This window comes from Drosophila biarmipes, chromosome 4 (genome assembly GCF_025231255.1).
Source record: "Drosophila biarmipes strain raj3 chromosome 4, RU_DBia_V1.1, whole genome shotgun sequence".
In the NCBI taxonomy this organism is placed as follows: Eukaryota; Metazoa; Arthropoda; class Insecta; order Diptera; family Drosophilidae; genus Drosophila; species Drosophila biarmipes.
In genome coordinates, this window is record NC_066614.1 from 337,932 (window position 1) to 359,257 (window position 21,326).

Consider the following 21,326-nt stretch of genomic DNA (forward strand, 5'->3'; position numbering starts at 1 on the left):
AATAAATATTTAATCTTAATTTAAATTAATAAACTTTAATTTCACTTTAGCATAGGACAACTATGCCAAACAAAAAAAGGGGATATTATTTGCAGTATTAAGTTCGTCGTTAAAATCTACAAACTTTTTAAAACTTTTACTTTAACTTTATTTTAAAAATGATACCAAACCTTTTTTTTTCCCTCATTATTTTACGTGCGTCTTATGCGTAATAAAATATATCAAAGTTACTTATAAATTGGCTCTATATTTCGGTTTGTAAGAAATTTTATTTTGTTAAATTTCGAAAATAAAAAGTTTGTTGTTAAGGACATATGTAAAAGCAAATTATAAATAACATGTTTGAAAAATAAATTGTAAATCAATTTAATTTGAAATAGACCGCTTTTGTATGTGTAATTTTAACAGTAAAAGTGGGAGGTAAGCTATTATAAAGGATCGACACAGGACACATATTCAAATTTATAAATATGTATTTTCAAGGGTAATATTTATATAATAAAATCTTAAGTAAGTATATGTAATTATTTATATACATATTTACTAGGTAAATAATGGATTGTGGTGGACGAAATATACATTTATGATGCTTAAATCGATCTATGAGTTATTTAAGTTATATGAGTAATTCTTGAATAAAAATACATATATGTAATAAGTAAAGCATAAACTTGAATCTTCCCAGCTAAGCATAAAATGTTTTTTTTTTTTACAAATAAATGTATAATTAATTAATTTGTTTTCAGTATGAGAATAAGATAATAATTTACCGAATGATTATTGGGTATACTGAAAATTCGTATATTTATTTATTCAATTCTGCTTTTCGCTATTTTTTGTTATATATATATCACAAGTTTGAAGATAGTAGAAAGTGGTGATTTAACTACTTTTATTGGCATAAACGGGCAATCAATGCAGTGTTTGATTAAAAGTGAGTTACAGAAACAAGGTGGTTATAGTTATGACATGCAAAGCTATGCATCGGGGACGTGCAAAAATCTTAGCAATCAATGCCACTTACAGTCGCACTGCAACTTTTAAGACGAAGGGAAGATATAGCAGCCCTTTCGCCATCTAAATTGTTTCCATTTTGTGCACTATTTTGATCCTCTATGGACCGAAATCGAAGAAAACCTTGATCTGCTACTAGCATACTATCAGAAGCACTGGACGTTGTGCATGAGTTCGAAGATGCAGAAGCAACCGAAGCTGATGAGGCAGTGCACAACTCAGAACGAAGCTTTCCAGTATTTTGAATATTCAGTTGTGCGTTTACATTTGCATGTAAAAGCGGGTCATTCGACAAATTTTTAGTTGCTGCTGTGCTGGTATATAATGACGTTTTGCCAATAATGGAAATAGAAGATGGAGCGCTGTCATCGGCAATGACAGAACCATTATCGTTGTTTATCAAGTTGGTACACTCTACATTGCTTCCTGATATTATATCGTCTTCCTCCTCTTCTTCTTCATCTTCCGAATTATGCTCATACGATAACGGTTTTAGTTGATGCTGCCTTACGGGTACACTTGTAAAACTGTCAGTTCCAGTACCATCCTGCAATGATCTTAAATTGGAAGTACGTCCACTTACTCTCTGATAATATTGGGCTCTGTCTCTATCTGATATCCCTAACGTCTGTGCTCCATTGGCTATTATTCGTTGAGATCCAGTAGGAGGACTTGGTACTTCTAGACTACGACCTGGAACAGCTCCGCTCAATGTTATTCCACCACCAGCAATACTGCCTAAAGTTCCACTCTTACAAACGCCGTTGAAAAATCCGCGCTCATACGAACTATAGCTTGCATATCGCCCTCCTCCATTTGATGAGGAGCAGGAATTTTTGGAGTTAGAACTGCGGCGCTCGGGATGCTTGTTTTCGTAAAAATTACGTTCCAGCGTCCCATTACCAGCAAATTTCCTTTCACATACTCGACCATTCGTTATCTTTTGACGGTCTTCAAAGCAGTCACTGTTGGACTGTATGTTGTGACCTGATTTGTCTTTAAACACAGGACGCTCAAAGATGTTAAATTCATACCTCTTGTTTTCCTGCTCATGTGGTTCAGAATAGCAATTGTCATTTTTCAAAAGTACCACTTGGTGCTGTGTAGATCCGGATCCTAAGGTAGAACCAACTCCATTATTATCATACATTTCTTTTTGCATTTGTTCAGCTTTTGTACTGTTAGCGGTTCGCAAATTAAAATTCGGATTTTCGTAATGGTCTGATGCAGCATCCGTCATGTAGTCTGTACTCATATACGTGGGCTGCTCGTGAAAGTGCATTTGATGTTGTTGCTTGTAGTTCTGAGTAGCTTTATTTCCATAATCTGTCCCGTTCTGACTATTTACAGCACTTCCAATTGAACCCGTATCATAAGGCCTCTGATACATAGGCTCCTGCAGTTGATATTCGCAGGGGCGACTGTTTGAAGATCCAGTGGGTGTGGGCCCTATAGAATTCAGGGCATAGCTGTCGTCATATATTAGTTTACCTGTGCGCATTGTGTATGTATGAAGATTGGTATTAGCATTGCAAATAGCTGGATAGTCGCCTTCAAATTGCTCCTGACTAGAGCTTGACGTGCACGGCAGAAAAAAATTTGTCATATTTGAGTTGTGAGTGCCGGTGCCGTTTCCAACATTTTTTTCTCTGATGGCATTGTTAGTTGAGCCGCCATTTTCCGGGCTATACGCACCCATAGGTCCCACTCCGGAACCAACCATTCGAACATCCACATTTACAGCATTTAATGTATCATGCCCGGCACTGGTTTTAAGCCCAGTTACCCACGATATTAAAGTAATTATCGCTATCTCTATAAGACGTAGAGAGAACTGATATCCCCATTGAAGCCAGTCGACATCTACTATATTATTTTGACGAGACGATGAAATACATATGGCACCGAATATTTGAAGGGCGGCCAGTAGTACAAACAGAAGAGCTGTGGCAATCGTAATGTGTATGGCATAGGATAAATTCTGATAGCCATGTATATAGTTTTGAGATTTGCTGCGAAGAATGCGTTTTAAAATGCGATACAAGTAGAGATAAAGCAGTCCCAAGCTTAGACATATAAATATATAAATTATCTGACATATAAGGGTCAAGACTCGGGGAGGCGGAGGCAAAATAGCCGAAGGAGTAATTGTAGCAATAAGTTGGCCTTGCTGATTATGAAGATGCTGCCTGCGAAAATATTGCTGTTGCTGCTGTTGCTGAAAATATAAATGATGATTTTTTAGGGTATAGGATTCAACGTAGTGCAATGTAATGCAAAGCACAACGTGAACGCCGCAGCCCACAATCACCGTCAGCGGCCTTATCAGAGCTGAATATCTATTGTTTTTGTGGTTCAAAGACTTAAGGAAGAGGAACAACATAAGTACAGAGAAAGCTACTGTTAAGAATGTTGAAGGTAGATTCAGCAAGAGTTCTGAGCTAAAAATGTTAAAGGAACCATGAACGTTGTATGCATCAAAACAAAGAAAAAATATTCTCATTATGCAGGTCAAAATAAGTATGAGATGGATGCACACAAAATACGACTGTGCAAACAAATGTGTAAGCTTGTTATAGGTCAGCAGTTTGTATAGCGAATATACCGATAAAATGGTAAACAGAACAACTGACAGATAGATGTGAATATTCCAGGCCCAGGTCCATGTACTGTGTGCTGAAGCAGCAGCAGCTGAGGCAGCGACAGCATCGCGATCGCCTAGGCTCGGAACCAAACTCTTAACAGCGTCAGTATCTTTTCCTGTATGTCCTGGCTGGTCCGCGTTTGTAGTAGCGTAAGAAAATGAGGTGGCCGATACTTCCCCAATAGCAGCAGCTGCTGATGGTGTGGTTCCTATAGTCTGATTAGAATTGTCGTAGTAGTCCAACTGACCAGGGTGGTACTTGCTCTGATTAATATTAGGACTAACCATGGAGGATCCATCAGCATCTGTTTTTTCCTCGTTCGTTAAAGGCTTTTCAATCAGTACAACTGGCGAAGACGGCGGTTGGCGCATGTTTATTTGGGGTCGCTGAGTAACTTGCTTTAACAACACAGCTGGTATATCACTGTTCTTTCCATTTGATCCCAGAATACGTCTTATATTGGGTAAAACTTCTTGTCTCTTACTAGGATCATTGGCATCTGGTTCAAGAGAGCCGTGTCCCTTTACCCTGTTTGCCTTTTCGTTTAATACGTCTTCGCCGCTGGCACGTGCCGGTGTATTGAGAGCTTTTTTACGATCTGTTGTGGACACATCAGGCACAGCTCCACTAGAATCAAGAGAGTGCTTTTCATCAAAACCAGAATTAGCGTAACTTAAATCCGCTAATGGATTGACAATAGCATCGTTACTATTGCCACCCAGATCTGGTGGTCGAATTGGGATCCGATCTTGACTAGGCATCAAACTAGGGGGTGGGATCGGACGCCTATTAATTGCAATTAGACCCTCATTATTGGTTCCACGCAAGGTAGGCTTGTCAGCAAAAGGGTTTTGATACTCCGGCGGAAGTGGCGGTGTAAAGAATGCTCGAGACGGCGGAGAATAAGATGGAATATCACCAGGGTACATTGGTATTGTTGGTAGTTGTCCTCCATTTGATTTTTTTAAAAGGTTGGGGACTGTAAAATTCGATATATTGAAGAAAAACAAAAGAAAACGCTATAGTCGATATTCATCGACTATTAGATACCCGTTACTAAGCTAAAAGGAGTGGGAGAGGGATGGAGATATGCTTTCAGGTTTATGTGTTTTTCACTAGGACACCTATAGTGCCAAGCCTGAAGCACAGACTAGTGGCTCCCCTAGCGGAGTAATAATGAAAGCATCTGATTTGAACGAATCGTCCGATTAATTAATAATAGTAAGAATAGAAACTCATTTAAATTGTTCCAAAATATTAAACATGTGAGCTCTAGATGGTTTCCTAGTGTTATGGTCGTTTGTGGGAGTGGTAGCCTGCCAAAAGAAAACTTGCGCTGCGCAAAAAGCTCAAAAATCGACCTCTACGGACGGACAGACCGAAATAGCTAGACAGACCGACTCGGCTAGTGATCCTGACCAAGAATATATATACTCTATGGGGTCGGAAACCCGTTTTTTACCAGTTACATACTTTTCGACAAATCTATAATACGAGTAACGAGTATAAAAAGTATACAAAAATATGTACTCACTAGATGGTATCGGAGTGGAATACTGAACGGTATTCCTGTGGCGGTCTCTATCATGCGAATGATGCCGGTTTGGATTTGGGTAAGTCGGATTATTATTACTTTTTAGTATATCAGCATTGGGGGCAGATGTTGGCAATGCATGATCTCTCTCTAAGTCTATTTCATAATTTTTTTGACGACCACTGACTCCATTTTGTTTATGTACGGAGGGATATCTGAAAAAATTAAATGTAAACTAGGCTGTGTCTCAGCATTTCATGTATTGAATATGAATTTATGTCCGATTTTGAAAAAATTAATTCGAAATTCAGAACAAATTACTATATGATATAGTCGCTAGGAAGGTTGACAAATAACAAAAAGCACCAAAGTTCAATTTGTTATAATTTTGGGAATATAATATATTGGGAATATAATTTTTTATATTTTTAAGAATTTCGAATTAAAATTAGTAAAAATGGGACGATAAACCTTACCTTTGTGTCGTCAGAAATGGTGTGGCAACAGTAGTTGGACCTAAGGAATAACTAGTTTCCGGTATGCTTCGCTTTGTTGTAGATGTTGTCCCATAAGCGACTTTTATTAATACAGCTGCAACACTACGCTCGAAGTTATTTAACTTTTCCAAATAATCCTTTTGAACTATAGGTGACGTTCCAGAAATCATGTTACTTCCAGTGCTGTTACTAAAGTTATCATTTCTATTGGACTTTTCTTGCAAATTTGTTATATTGTCCTTAGAACTTAATTCTTCTAATGATATAGACTGCGACAAAGACATTTGATTAATTGCAATCAATAATATAAATAAAAAGTGGACATGATGGCGTAGACGTGAAAGCATTTTTTGAGGCAAGAGTGAGTCGAATATGGATCCCATAAGTCTGGGCATAACCTTAGCGTTGGTTTTACATTCAAAACTGTCAGTGTATGTTGTATGTAAAGTAGCTGGTTCGAAAAAGTGGTTATAAAATACTGCATAGGTGTTTTTTTTGGGGGTTTTGTTTTTAATGCATTGTCCCCTTGGGTTTATTTTAATTTCCCTTTTATATTCATATTTGTAACCTAAAATAAAGAATACGAAATTCAGTAAAATGGTATTAAACTATTATTAACACTTACCTCTTTCTGAATAATATCGCTTTTTAACCTTGATTCGAAAGTTCTGGCTTGTTTTAGGCATGGTATTGCACTTTTAAATGTGACTCCGACCATAAACCTGGTATTATTTACTATATTAATAGCAATAGGCGAGATCGCATTCAGATAATGTTAGTTTAATGGCGGAAGGTAGATGTTTCATGTGCAAACTTCGTAGTTTGCGCAAACCTAATCAAAAAGAAAAATAATATTTTTTAGAGGTTTATATAAAAACTATTTTTACTGTACTAAACACTATTAATTGTTGTTTTTGGTAAGCAATATCCCAATTATATAAAATAAAAACCGCGCTCAAAAACGACAAAAAATGTGGCGTCAACATTTTAAAAACTAAAATGAAAAAAAAAAATTTTTTTCGCTTTTTTCACCTTGATCTACTGGTACTACAAGAATTTATTTTTGGAACGTAAGTTAATAAGTTATGATCTTTCCCCTGCATCTATGAAGAACGTTGCCAACGAAGTCACATCTGGTAGATACAAATGTACAGTGTTACAATATGAAATTGCAATGTAAATTTAGAAACTATTTTACGTAAAAACCACAAAAACAACAAGTCTATAGAGGACTTAGTCAGGTTTTTTTTTTTTTTTTTTGTTATAACTGTATTTTATCGAATTAAAATCAGATCAAATTTTTATTATACAAACCGAAAGCCGTACTTATCAGGTCACTGTCAACATAACAGCTGTTAAAGTCAGCTATTACAAGTTAACAGATCGTTTTTACGATGAGGGTAAGTTTGTTGTGAAAACTTAAATTAATATCTCTTGAAGAAGAACACGTATATACCTTATGTTTGAAACGGATACTCATTCTGCGGGTGTATACTATTTGTTAAAACTTTTATTTCCCTTATTTTGATTGTAATTTTATTTATTTATAACAATTTTTAAATCTAGCAAGTTATTTAGCAAGGTTATAAATAACTTTTTCAAAAAACTTTCCACTTTGAATAAAGTTATATTTCAAAATAAAACGTAGAATTAATAACATTCGACTTAAAAACGTCAGAAAAATTTGTAGGCGGTGCTGACTGCAAAGAAAACAAGAGAGGAAGTTAGCTTCGGCAAGCCGAAGTTTGTATACCCTTGCAGTTATAAAATAATAATGTATGCCAATAATGAATAATTTTATTAAATTGAATTCGAAATTTTTAAAAATATAAAAATGTATATTCCCAATTTATAAGATAATATGTCAAAAAGCCCCAAAGCTTTAATTTGTTTCACATTATTTCCCACAAATTATCCGATCGTTCCTATGACAGCTATATGATATAGTCGTCCGATTTTAATAAAATTTAATTCGAAATTCAGAATTAATTAAAAAATGTTTTTTTTAAGCTTATAAGGTTATATGTTAAAAAACACTAAAGATATAATTTTAATTTATGTTTTCCGACTAATTTTCCGATCGTTCCTATGGCAGTTATATGATATAATCGTCCGATTTTGATAAAATGTAATTCGAAATTCAAAACCAAATAAAAAATGTTATTTCCAAGCGTAGGAGGTCATAAGTTAAAAAACACCGAAGATATAATTTTTCAATATTATTCACCATTAATTTTCCGATTGTTCCTATGGGAGCTATAAGATATAGTCGACCGATTTTGATAAAATTTAATTCGAAATTCAGAACTAATTTAAAAGTGTTATATCCAAACTTAAAAAAGTATATCTTATAAAACACGAAAGATAATAATTTTTTTTTTTTTTTTTTTTAATTTTACTCGATAGTTCCTATGGGAGCTATAAGATATAGTTGTCCGATCCGACTTATATACTAGCTGCAATAGAAAGAAGACTTTTGGGAAAGTTTCTGCCCGATAGCTTTAAAACTGAGAGACTAGTTTGCGTAGAAACGAACGGACAGACGGACATGGCTAGATTGACTCGTCTTGTGATGCTGATCAAGAATATATATACTTTATGGGGTCACTTCTGACTGAAATCATTATACCCTCTGCAAGGGTATAATGATGTTAACTTATTTTATAAAATTAAAATCGAAAAAAAAAATTTAAAAACAAAAAATATTAAAAGGGCGACACCCCACTTTCCCAAATCTAATCTAAGGTTGTTCATACCACTAGAATAAAATTATCAATTAAGTGTTTTTAATGTATGCCAATAAAACGGGTAAAAGGCCCAATTGTGCAGCGGCTTGGTAGTGTATTGGTGAAAACAGTTCATTTGCTTTTCCGACCCCATAAGTTATAAATATTCTTGATCGGCATCACCAGCCGAGTCGATGGTTTTTGCTTTTGCTTTCTTAAGCTAAGTAAAAGCACTTCCTTGTTACTTTACTAGTAACGGGCATAAATTATTAATTAATATAATTTTCTTTTTCAATTTGTTTGAAAAGAAATTAAAATAGTAACCAAACTAAAATTTCTTTATTCTTCCTTTATTTTGCAACAGGCTGGGAATTAGTTAATCTTATAGTTTCACAAAAAAATAAGGAAAAACGCTTTCTATCTTGAAAACTTTCACCGCCACAGTTTTGGGCGGTTTGTGGGCGTTACAGTGGGCGTGGCACCCTGCATGCCAAGTCTGACTCTTCAAGCTTTTATAGTTCCCAGATATCCGCGTTCATACGGACGGACGGACAGACGGAAGTGGCTAGATCGACTCGGATAGTGATCCTGATCAAGAGTATATCACTACGGACAGGATAGTAGGCGAAGGCGGCTACTATATATACTCGAAAGAATTAAAATCTAAAATAATCGTCCAAAAATTTACAAAATTTGATTTGCCACTATTAACCTAGTTAGACCCCTCAGCTGTTAAAATAGGATGCTCCGTCCAAAGTAATACGCAATTTTCTGTTTGTTAGTATGTCCGTTTGTCCCAAAATGATGACTTACGATCCTCAACAATTTTAAATTATGTTTAACAGCTCAATAAAAGAAACATTAGTTCTACCACTTTTGAAAAAACTAGCTAGTTTGGCGAGAAAACAGCTCTAAATAGCTCAATTTTGTACAGCTTAACTTGTTAACTACTAAAGCTATATGCTTTTATATATTCCGATTTTTGCATCTTTTTTTCAGATTGCTCAAAAACGGCCCTTAAACTTAGAGTTGTATAGTTCTTGAGATTTCTCAACTTTTGACGTATGACACATTGCTGTAAATAGTACCGTTTGAAAGTTATTAATAAAATAATGGCCACATTTACCAGTTCAGAACATTGCCTGAGAATTGAAGTTTTTTGTGCGTATCCAAACTCTATTTGACCTTAAAATTTTCATCACAAAAGTTAGATTTTTACCTCGCTAAGAGGTTTTTTTGATATATACTGTATGGGGTCGGAAGCGCTTCCTTCTGCAAAAAAATGTTTCGGGTTTTCTTTTTTTTAATATATCAACATTTTTCTCAATAATAAAAGAAATAAAGGATATTTTACTTCACGAGATAAACTAGTTTAAAATAGCATAGATCTTTTTTCCAAAAGCATACATTAAATATTTGATGAACACCTGGTCGTAAAAAAATGTTGTTCTAGTTGAATCCCGCACAATATGACAGTAACCCGAAAAAAGCGTCGTCTGAAAGGTGTTAAGGAGAGGTCTTACTTATTCCCCAATGCCCTCTGACTTGGAACTTCATTTCCGGAGATCAAGAGATAGTTACGCTTTTCGTCCCCAGAACATAATGTTAATACTTTCAAAAACCAGGTTTTGGGAGTGTCCTAATCGGCGTGGAAATTGCTTCGACAGTTTATACTTTGTAAAACCATAAAACCACTTTGATAATAAGTATAAATTTTATTATTACGCTAGAAATTAAAATATATATGCCGTTAAATTTAATATGAGAAAAGTACAAGAAAAGTATAACAAGAAAGGAAGTAAACTTCGGCAAGCCAAAGTTTTTATACCCTTGCAGATATCTGCAAGGATTATTGCTAGCTTCAGTGGTATATGATATAGTCTTAATCAAATTTATTTCGAAATTCAAAACTAATTGAACAATTTTATTTCCAAGCGTAGGAGGTTCAAGGTTAAAAAACCTCAAATATATTTATTTTTTGTTCCGCACCCCGCTGAAACAAACTTGCGCTGCGCTGGAAGCCCAGGAATCTGCATGCCAAGTTTGAATGTTCTATCTCTTATAGTTTCCGAGATCTCAGCGTTCATACGGACAGACAGACGGACATGACTAGATCGACTCGGCTAGTGATCCTGATCATGAATATATATGGGGTCTGAAACGCTTCCTTCTACCTTTTACATACTTTCCGACGAAAGTAGCATACTTATATAAGCTTTACTTATTGGTTTATTAACATATTTGGATACAATAACAATAGCCATTTGTAGCTTACTTTGTATAATATGTATGTATCGTCCAATCGTGTGCAAATAAATATTCCGGAACCAAAAAGTAAAAAACATAAAAAAGCATGTAAAAACTAAGTTTTTCTTTTTGTTTTATCAGTTAATCGGTTAAGGAAGATGGTTAGCCTACCTATTTCGTCATTCTTTTTTATTTGCCATTTTAATATAAAAAATCCAAAATAATCATTATGAATGAAAAAATAATTAAAAAGAACAACAATAAACATGTTTTTAATAGATTAGATAATAGAGTTCTTAAATTCACAAGAAGTCAAGGAAACGTATTCTTCTTCATGTCTTTATGAAACGAATATCAGAATAAGTAGCCTAGTTCATTTAGTCATACCCGTCGGTCCAAGCGAATGCTAACATCTCCGAAATTATAAAAATAATTAGGAGGATATGGGTCATGCAGATTCTTACATTTCCTGTACAACACAAGTTTGTTTCGTCGAAGTGCCACGCCCACTATTTCTTCTAATACGCGAACTCAATCTGTCTGGAGCCCAAACTTTTGAATATTGTGTCAACATTTAATTTTGTTTTGAATATCAACATGAGAATTATTCTTGGTGAATATCTTTATGAAGGTGTGCCAATGGTTTTAATTTGACCATTTATTTAAATTGATTACCTGAGTAAAGGTTATCTTAAATTCGAGGCACTCAACTAAAGCGATCTCTCTTACTTACCCTTAAACTATTAATTGTTATTCTGAAAACTTAAATTCGATAGCTAAATGCCTTATTCAAAGTTCTCGTAATGTTCTTTTTAACAGAGGAAAGAAAGATTCCGTAAATATTTATTTTAGGTGACGACCAGATTATCTCGTTAAAGTTCGAGACGTGTAAAACTTTCTGAAAGTTTAAGAGCTGAACCAGGGAAGGTCTTCTTTATAGAATCGAAAACACTTTCTTTCACCCATTGCACATTTCTCAACGAATGCTGATATACTTTCCTCTAAAAATTTTAGTCAAAACTTTGCTATACATTATAATAAAAAAGTTTTACACACAATGTGAATAGTTTGTTTAGCATTTATATACACACAAGTGTATCACCACATACATATGTATTTATGTATATTTCGATTAAGAGAACTAACTATTGCTTACTGCTACATTTACACATTTGATATATATGTATCACATTATTTTTTTCATAACATATTTTAAAACCCACTAGGAATTACATGAATTAAATTATATTTAATTATTTTGTTAATAATCTTGGTTTTACATACTTAATTATTAGTTTTTGGGATGACAATTCATGGGTAGAATATTGAGATTTACACATATATATTGTACTTATAACAGTATAAAAAATATTACCAGTTTTGTCCATGCCCTCTTGCAAATATCCAAATCCTACACAGTTTCGGATAAATCCATTATGCACGAGTACGCTTGCTTGCACAAATGCACAAAACAAGTTTTTGGTTTTTTTCACTTCGGATTAAACAGCATATACATACATATGCATTCAGATGTGTACACATAGGCAATACATTTACGTATACTTGGGAAACACAACTAGATGAATAGTTTTGATAACCAATCAACATTATTATCTTCCATTAGAATAAATTCTCACTCTAAACATAAAAATTAAAGATTATTAACATAAACAATTCAACTTATTATCAGGCTCGACTTTTCACTGTGTGCAACACATCTACAAAATGGCGGATTCATAATCGATGAACAGTCGGTGACACCGATATAAATGTATATATCATTTACCGTAAACGTATTTATCGTGTGTTTACAACTAATAACGCTTACACACTTATAAATGTGTGTATGTCTGCCAGAATCGAATTTATCGTGTACTTGTAACTAATAACGCATGCACACTTAGCCGGGAATACTTTCTTAAAGTTGTAGAACTCACATCGGCGAAGCGGTTAGCCTATGGTTTATAGGAGTGAGTGAGAGGTAAATAGTGTCGATCTGTTTGACCATGATACATGGATTGAATGGGTGATCTTTAAAGTCTAGTGTTGGTTTAGTGTTGATAATACTGGCTTGAATACAACAAATTGTAAGCAGCAACAAATTGTAAACAATGAATAAAATGGATAATACACATCTATAACGAATAGACACTTATGGTGTAATCGCTACTGTTGTTACAGCATTGATTATCATGGAAAAAAACAATCAGAAGCGCCCAAAATCTTAATGGGTTCATCCGTATATGGCCCAAGGACTAATTTTAACAGATGTAATATATGCAAAAAAAAAGATAAACCAAATTATAAATATATTGTTTCGATTCTAAGAATACATGGAGGGTTGAAAATGATCGGTAATGTTAAAATATTGCTTACAAAGTCATAATAGCTTTTTAGCGTTGATGCCAAACAGCTTGGTAGCTCCAGAAATATATAAAATTAATTATTTATTGAGCGATATTTTAGTATTTATTTTTTTTTTGAAGACTGCCGTCTATTAACTTCATCAAAAATTTTGGCAACAGAAATGTTGTGCTGTTTTTTTTTTTTTTGGTGGGTTAAATACTAAGCGTAGCACTAAAAATATTAAGATTTTTCAACTTGTGGATCGGTCTGGCACTCCTATAAGTGCATAGGGTTACTACAATAACTTTCGCGTGTTGTCGAAATTATAAAATCATGTTTATGCCCACACGAATCGGCCGAAATCGCATAAACGCAGTAATAGTTGACAGAGTTAAATTGTTACCGAAATCCAAAAACCAAAATATTGGAGGATTTGAATCTCATAAAGCAATACCACAACAGAAGATAACGAGAGAAGAGGATCATTGAGGAAAAGAACGGTCAGTCGGCTCCGCTCGCTAAATGGTTAATCTGCCTAATCTGTATTAATATGTTTATATTTTTATCAGAACCCCCAGTAATACGAGTCCATCAGTTACTTGACTTTCACTTTTTGGGAGAAGGAAAATGGCCACCCGCAGAGGAACAGAAGCTATTGCGTGGCGCCTTCCTGCAGTATCAGCGGTACAACTCCGTTCCCATCCGGCTTCAACTCAATGCTGACAAATTGGAAATCGGAAGTGTACAGCAGATAACACGAAAAAGATGGTTAAGCATCCGCTGCATCAGAAGAAAGTCTTAAACTACTGATCAACATATAAAAGATCCCTTTGAACATACATTTTTTTATGCACCAGCGGATTCTTATTTTTTAAATGGCTCCAATTTTGACAGTTAGATTATGCACACGCAACGCGTGTAAACTTTGAAATCTTTTAGCCGATCTGAGTATTAGGCTAAAAGATTGCAACTGCTGTGTGAAGAGGCTATAACCCACTTATATCTAATAAAAATGTAGTGGATATGAACGAATATACAAATAACGATACATCGATGACTCGATGCTTCTGACAGCTCTAAACTTAGATACACATACAATTGTGCAAACAATAATCAAAACTGTATTGTTTTTTTTAGAAAATCTGTTTAAATATGCACTGACTAAAGATTTTTGTTAAATCGGTTATATGCGACATTGGAAGTTTCATAGTTTCTGTTTCTTTATTCTGAGGCAAATTGTTGCGAGCCTTAGTATAGCCACGATGGATCCGTTCGATGTTTCAGATAGGAACAGGTAAAATTACCTGTGGGTATATAACATGTATATGCTGAACATTAATACATTTTCTTAATAGCTGGTACTTTGGTCCCATGTCCCGACAAGAAGCCACTGAAGTATTAATGAATGAGCGTGAACGAGGGGTATTTTTGGTTCGCGACAGTAACTCAATAGCAGGGGATTACGTCCTTTGCGTAAGGTAAGTCGAAAACATAAATTCATTTGCACTTGTCAGAATGTTCTCCGTGTAAATAAGCAAAGAAATGTAAATTCTGAACTCGGTTGATTTGTTTAAAAGGTATTTTCTCACAGATTTTCTCACTAATTAGTAAAAAAAAAGAAAAAAGTGAGTCTGGAGATGACAAATTTATCGATAATCCATTGCAAAACTATGAAAGTGAATTCCAGGAATTGTTTAAGTTAGAAGTTTGCCTGCTTAACTTATATTTTTTGATATATTCCTTGGATAATTATTATATAAAATAAAAAAAATGTTATTAAATTATTGATCACCGATTTTTTGGGATTCTTAAAAACTAGATATTCGATTTTAAAAAACCTTCATAACTTGAAAGCGTTTTAGATTCCTCAACTTTTGACATATTACACGTTATAAAACTATTGAAGAGGGGATCTGGAGCCGGTAGGGGTTAATGGCCCAGGCTATTGACCTATTTGTATTCTTTCTAAAAACACGCGTTGACTCAGACCAATAATGCAAAATAAGGTTATGGTGTTGTTTAAAAAAAAAAAAAAAAATTGATGTTTGTGAGTTTGGTGCACCCCGTTAAAGTTTTAGGGTCCTACACTTTAGATTATTGTTTGAGATAGAAGACATTAGTTATACCAGTTTTGAGAAGAGCGATTTTTATATTTATACTCTCTTAATGCTATATATACCTGCTATATTTCGCTGAATAAGTAATTCAATATGCTCGTCACGATGCCTTTGCTTGAAATGTCTAAATACAAGAGTATTAAAGTGATAAATGTGTGAACTTTGTTTCTACGCCTTTATTGAAGGATATTCGATAACGTTTTCACTTCTACAAAGTTAGATTCAACCCTATTAAAATATTTATATTTTTAAATGTCATTTAAAATGAAATAGTTTTTTTTTTAATTTGTTTTATTAAAACTATATATTTTTTTTAAATATTACTCTTTGTTTCAGTTTTTATTTCCGAAAGATTCAAATGGATTCACTTTCGAAAAAATTGCATGGATTCGATTTTCCTCCCGTTTCGCGATGCATTTGGTTGCCGGATAGAAATGCGAAAGCACGAACACAAATTATTAAAAAAAATATTTTGAGATATCATCATCATATTTCATGATATTTAATGTTCAAAATTGCATTATCAAAATTAAATTAATTCCTTATTTGATTTAATTCGAGGATGCATCTTAAAATACTCTGGTTTCTTACCTATACAATTTATGCAAATTCGACACCCGTATTCATTTCGTTTGGATTTGGCTAAAAAGGGATCGGTCGTCATTGTATGCATAAAAAATGTATCTTGTTTAGATGAGATATGAATATTCTAATATAAAATGGATTACACTGTGTAAAATATTTAAAACTTTATTTACGTCGATGTGTTTACAAAAAAATTCCGCAAATCAAGGATTCTGAGAAAAATGACTTAAGGAAGGACATTAAAGCAAAATAAAACTGTTTTTTTTGTCAACCGCAAATATAGGTGAATGGATTATTGGTTTGTTAGTTAGTCAATAAATCTAAAAAGAGTTTCTTTAGGTTTTTTAACGGAGTTACAAACAATAGAAGACTTTAACTAACAGTCACTTGTACATTCATTGGACGAATTACAGAAAGTAACCATTAAAATGATGGTGATTTTTTTTTGTATTTTTATATAAAACCACAATTTTTCAACATTGATGTCTTTTCTATCCGTATACTTGCAAGGAAAACTTTTTGTTAGACAAAATTCAAAATGACGGTTCAATACGAATAAAATTTCTTTATTGTCATTGAGGTACCTTTTTTATTATACACAGTTTAATTGATCCGAATTATTTAAAAACAGTATTTGCTTATTAAACTTTGTCTAAATCCGACAACGTAAACGACTTCACTTACGAGTGGAAACTGGAAGATGTCAGAATCAAGACACTTCAGACATATTTTAAACGAAACCATGATAAACATGTGTATACAACCCTTAACCTGAACTTAAAATATACATCTGAGTAGATTTTGATAACATTACAATTTATTTTTTCTGCTTTGCTTGACTATTGACTACAAACTGACCAAAATGCTAAAAAGCCTTTATCACCTTAGCCTTTATTTGCTTGAGAAGATGAATGATATATATTCTGTTAAAGTTGTGATTAACTGACACCTGTAAACTATAAAAAATATTAAAAATATTATATTAAAAAATATAATGATTTATTTTGTGTTTATCCAGAGAAGATACAAAAGTTAGCAACTACATCATTAACAAAGTTCAACAACAGGATCACTTCGTTTACCGCATAGGGGATCAATCTTTTGATAATCTACCGAAACTATTAACATTTTACACACTTCATTACTTGGATACAACCCCTCTAAGAAGACCTGCTCTCAAAAAAGAGGAAAAAGTTATAGGAAAGTTCGATTTTCATGGCAGCGTGAGCATTTACCAACTGTAATATTTGTCTAAGTATTCAAATAAATTTTATTTTTTTGAAGGACCAAGATGATCTGCCGTTTCAAAGAGGTGAAATTCTTACTGTAATTCGAAAAGACGAAGATCAATGGTGGACTGCCCGAAATTCGTCTGGGAAAATTGGGCAAATACCGGTTCCTTATATATGTCGGGTACGTAGAAGAATATTTTACAGTTTTTTAAGTGCTCTAATAGCTTAATAGTTTAATAAGTCGACTTATATACCTGAAATAAAAATATCACTTGTAGACTTTTCATCGCGATAGCTTTAAGTTGACAGTGATCCTGGGCTAGTGATCCTGAGCATGAATATGTATAAGGGAGTGTAGGGTATAGTGACGAATGATTTGTTTTTTTAATTGTAACGTTCCCAAAAAAAAGTTTTTGTATATTCTTGCAGAGGGTATTATTATTTCAGTCGGAATTTGCAACGCATTGAAGGAGACGTTTTCGACCCCATAAAGTATACATATTCTTGATCAGCATCACTAGACGAGTCGATCTATTCATGTCCGTCTTACCGTATGTCCGTCCGTTTCTACGCAAACTAGTCTTTCAATTGTAAGCTATCGGTTTGAAACTTTCATAAAAATCTTCGTTCTTTTGCATTTGATATATAAATCGGAAAGAGCCGGATCGGACAACTATATCTTATAGCTCCCATAGAAACTATCGAGAAAAAATATTTAAAAATTACACCTTTAGTGTTTATCAACATATAACCTCCTACGCTTGGAAAGAACATTTTTAATGAGTTCTGAATTAGCTGCCCTCGCTTTTAACCTAGTTGTGTTCTCACATAAAATAAGTGTCAAATGACACCTCAACTGTCCAACAAAAGTTCTGATATCAACTTTTGTTTAGAAAATGTAATATACATTCTACTAAATAAATACACTTTCTACATTTTTACCCGTTACTCGTAAAGTAAAAGCGTATAATTAAATCGTCGGAAAGTATGTAACAGGTAGGAGTAAGCGTTTCCGATCCAATAAAGTACATATATTTAGCGGCAACAGCTTTTATGATAGAAACAAAATTTTAACTAAAATTTGTGTGTCTCATCACCGGCTAATCTAAAAAAATGTGGCACGCCCACAATGGCAAACGCTTAAATTTGTCTGCCGCCCACAACATCTACTGAAAAGTTAGTCGCCACAAAAATGTCGTTCGCTGCTTTTATATCTCTATTTCCCTCTTGCTCCCTTAAGCTGAGTAACGGGTATCTGATGGTCACAAGTGTTGATATCAGAACTTTGGTTTGCTGTAGGTGCGATCGTCACTAGATTTTTAACTCGTTAAAAGGTATATTTGTTTGAACTGTACACTTAAGACATGTTTAACAACAACACTTAAAAAATGTTTAACAACACAAATTATGTGGTTTAGTTTCTAGTTCACAAAAATAAGCAAAATATTTTTTTTTAGATATCGACTGTAGAAAAGGAAGAAAACCCGATATCAACAAATTTAGCAAAAATCAGGCAGGGATCAAGCAGCAATTCGAGAATATAAAACGCCACCCACCAGTGAAATGATAATGTGGCGGCAGACAGGTTTAAGCGTTTGTGGTCGTTAGAATGCGCGTAGTGGACTTTTTTTTAGGTCAACCGATAGGTATTGAGACAAATTTATTTCTGCGGTCGGAAACAGTTCCTTTTTCGTTTTACATACTTTTTGTCGAATTTATTAAACCCTTATACTCTACGAGTAGTGGGTCACAAAATAACTCTCGAAAACTCGATATCTTTGATAAGGTACACAAATTTGAGACTAAAAACCCTTTTTGTGATGGTAAATAATTATTTAAATTGGTGTTTAAAAAGAAAAAAAAACAATTGCTGGATAACCAACTTGTTACATTTATTTAACATAAGACATTTTGACATCAGATTATGCTACACCTCCAACATAGGTGATCGTTCACAAATATAAATTTGCCATATTACCATATATATCTTAAATTAGGAAAGTCAAATGTTTTTAAAATATCGTATCGACGATCGACGATAGATCTTATAATTTCAGAATGCATTATAATTTAAATTAAAAAAATAAAAATAATATAATAACAAAATTTAATTTGAAATCCGATTTCTTATTATCTAGTTTTTAAATGATAAAGATTATAGGAATTACATAACAAAATTTAATATTAATTCCTATTTCTTATTTTAGTGTCAATATTTGGCTTTGAACATGAGTCATGATGTTTATTTTTTATGTGGAACGACTTGTTTGTCGTATTTCTACTTGTTTTTATAAGTTTATTTCACAAATTACACTTTGCTATGTCGTTTTTAATCCCACCGTAATGTTTATTAATTACATTCAAATCCATTCTTTTGCGATTTTTCCTGAGCGATGCGGTTCTTTTTCACTTTGATCACAGAGTCACAAAGGCAAAAAAATATTAAAAAAAAAACAAGAAAGGAAGTTAATTTCGGCAAGCCGAAATTTGTATACCCTTGCAGTTATAAGAAATATTCAACTTTAGTAACACCATGTGAAATTTTTAAGGATTGTTGCTGACTTCATTGATATTAAAAAAAAATATAAAGTAAGAAAGTAATAAATATATAAAGTAGTCCGATTTTTATTAAATTGAATTTGAAATTCTTAAAAATATAAAAAATTTTACTCCAAATATTTAAAGGTAATATGTCAAAAACCCAAGGCTATAATTTGTTTCATTTTATTTCCTTACTAGTTTTCCAATCTTTCCTATGACAGCTATATGAAATAGTCGTGCGATTTTGATAACATTTAATTTGAAATAATGAACTAATTTAAAAATTTTATTTCCAAGCTTAGAAAGGTATATGTTAAAAAACACACCCGATAGTTACTATGGGGACTATAAGACGTAATTGTCCGATCCGGCTGGTTCCGACTTATATACTACCTGCAATAGAAAGAAGACTTTTGGGAAAGTTTCAGACCGATAGCTTTAAAACTGAGAGACTAGTTTGCGTAGAAACAGACAGACAGACGGACGGACAGGGCTGGATCGACTCGTCTAGTGACGTTGATCAATAATATATATACTTGATGAGTCGGAAACGTCTCCTTCACTGCGTTGCAAACTTCTGACTGAAATCATTATACCCTCTGCAAGGGTATAAATATCGCTTTGTCGATATATTGATATTTTGAAATATTATCAACAGCCCTAATCCTAACTCTAGCTCTTTAAATTAATCTTAAAGTTTTCATGTAGTATAAAATATTAAATATTTGTTATAGCATGATGATGATGAAGATCCCCTTAAAAATGTTGACTTAAATTTTCGTGGAAGCACACTAAAGAGGACGGATTTAAACGTAAGTATCTAAATGTACGCTCCATAGTAATAATAACGCTTATATACAATAAATTATATAGCGAAAACTGCCTGCATACGCCCGCGTAAAACAGTCAAGAGTTCCAAACGCCTATGATAAGACTGCATTGAAATTGGAAATTGGTGATATAATTAAAGTCACTAAAACAAATATTAATGGACAATGGGAGGGGGAATTAAATGGAAGAAATGGTCACTTCCCATTCACGCACGTTGAATTTGTCGATGATTGTGATTTAGGCAATAACTCCACAGAAATACGGTAAATGCCGGTACGACCGAATGGATAAAACAATGAACCTACCCGCATCATTTTTGTTTTTAAGTTAACTGTATAAAAATTAAGTTGCAAACCAATTGTTAACATAATCAGAAAATTAAATAATCAATTCTTTAAAGGAACACTCAAAAACTCTGGTATACAATCCGGTAATTTATTCTTTTTGCATTTCAAAGCACTTAACCTGGCCACGACGAAGGCATGGTACAAGACGAAATAAATAAAATAAATAATAATATTTCGAAAGTTTTCGTTGCTTTGGTAACTTAATTTATTTACTCTGAGTTGGTTGGTATGACTCCAATAAACATATATAATACCTGTATCTGTTGCAAAGTAGATCAAATAGGAACCGGCGCCCCTACCAGTAAACTCAGAAAACCAGGAAGGTGAAACAATAATTTCAACACATCAATTACCGATTATGCTTTGTTGTTCTAGAACTTATAAATACAACAAGATGTTAGTAACACAACATTCTTGCGATTTAAAACAAATTTTTTTTAATACCCTTTCAGAGGGTATAATGATTTCAGTTCAGTTCAGAAGTTTGCAACGCAGTGAAGGAGACTTTTCCGACCCCATATATTATATATATTCTTGATCAGCGTTACAAGACGAGTCGATCTAGCCATGCCCTTCTGTCCGTCCGTTTCTACGCAAACTAGTCTCTCAGTTTTAAAGCTATCGGGCTGAAACTTTACCAAAAGTCTTCTTTCTATTGCAGGTA

General features: G+C 33.5%; 2 protein-coding genes across 6 annotated transcripts; one reads left to right on the forward strand and one right to left on the reverse strand.

Annotated features, from left to right (window-relative positions):
* Positions 1-875: 875 nt before the first annotated feature.
* LOC108024912 (uncharacterized) lies at positions 876-12,384 on the reverse strand. 3 transcript variants are annotated; one of them, XM_050886849.1, is made up of 6 exons: positions 12,039-12,384; positions 6,316-6,522; positions 5,670-6,258; positions 5,194-5,408; positions 3,620-4,638; positions 2,740-3,026 (listed from the first exon to the last, which is right to left on the reverse strand). In XM_050886849.1, the coding sequence occupies exons 2-6, from the start codon at positions 6,374-6,376 to the stop codon at positions 2,886-2,888; spliced, it is 2,025 nt and encodes a 674-aa protein (XP_050742806.1). In that variant the 5' UTR covers positions 6,377-6,522; positions 12,039-12,384; the 3' UTR covers positions 2,740-2,885. The 3 variants fall into 3 exon arrangements, with proteins under 3 accessions (XP_016950593.1, XP_050742805.1, XP_050742806.1); XM_017095104.3 differs by having other exon boundaries at positions 876-4,638; positions 12,039-12,383; XM_050886848.1 differs by lacking the exons at positions 5,194-5,408; positions 5,670-6,258; positions 6,316-6,522; positions 12,039-12,384 and having other exon boundaries at positions 876-3,026; positions 3,620-3,871.
* A 1,690-nt stretch (positions 12,385-14,074) lies between these two features.
* Positions 14,075-20,728, forward strand: LOC108024915 (adapter molecule Crk). 3 transcript variants are annotated; one of them, XM_050887069.1, is made up of 6 exons: positions 14,078-14,303; positions 14,365-14,482; positions 16,779-16,934; positions 16,996-17,124; positions 20,219-20,296; positions 20,358-20,728. In XM_050887069.1, the coding sequence occupies exons 1-6, from the start codon at positions 14,197-14,199 to the stop codon at positions 20,580-20,582; spliced, it is 813 nt and encodes a 270-aa protein (XP_050743026.1). In that variant the 5' UTR covers positions 14,078-14,196; the 3' UTR covers positions 20,583-20,728. The 3 variants fall into 3 exon arrangements, 2 of the variants coding, with proteins under 2 accessions (XP_050743026.1, XP_016950603.1); XM_017095114.3 differs by having other exon boundaries at positions 14,080-14,303; positions 14,365-14,487; positions 16,730-16,934; XR_006367442.2 differs by lacking the exons at positions 16,779-16,934; positions 20,358-20,728 and having other exon boundaries at positions 14,075-14,303; positions 14,365-14,487.
* The last annotated feature ends 598 nt before the right edge of the window (positions 20,729-21,326 follow it).

Excerpts from the sequence above, each read along its gene's own strand:
- LOC108024912 (XM_017095104.3), bottom strand. The coding sequence starts at position 6,376 with ATGCCTAAAACAAGCCAGAACTTTCGAATCAAGGTTAAAAAGCGATAT. Across the intron at positions 5,409-5,669 it reads CCATTTCTGACGACACAAAG|ATATCCCTCCGTACATAAAC; the intron begins GTAAGGTTTATC and ends TAATTTTTTCAG. Across the intron at positions 4,639-5,193 it reads TTCCACTCCGATACCATCTA|TCCCCAACCTTTTAAAAAAA; the intron begins GTGAGTACATAT and ends CGAATTTTACAG.
- LOC108024915 (XM_017095114.3), top strand. The coding sequence starts at position 14,197 with ATGCGACATTGGAAGTTTCATAGTTTCTGTTTCTTTATTCTGAGGCAA. Across the intron at positions 14,304-14,364 it reads GATGTTTCAGATAGGAACAG|CTGGTACTTTGGTCCCATGT; the intron begins GTAAAATTACCT and ends TTTTCTTAATAG. Across the intron at positions 14,488-16,729 it reads GATTACGTCCTTTGCGTAAG|AGAAGATACAAAAGTTAGCA; the intron begins GTAAGTCGAAAA and ends GTGTTTATCCAG.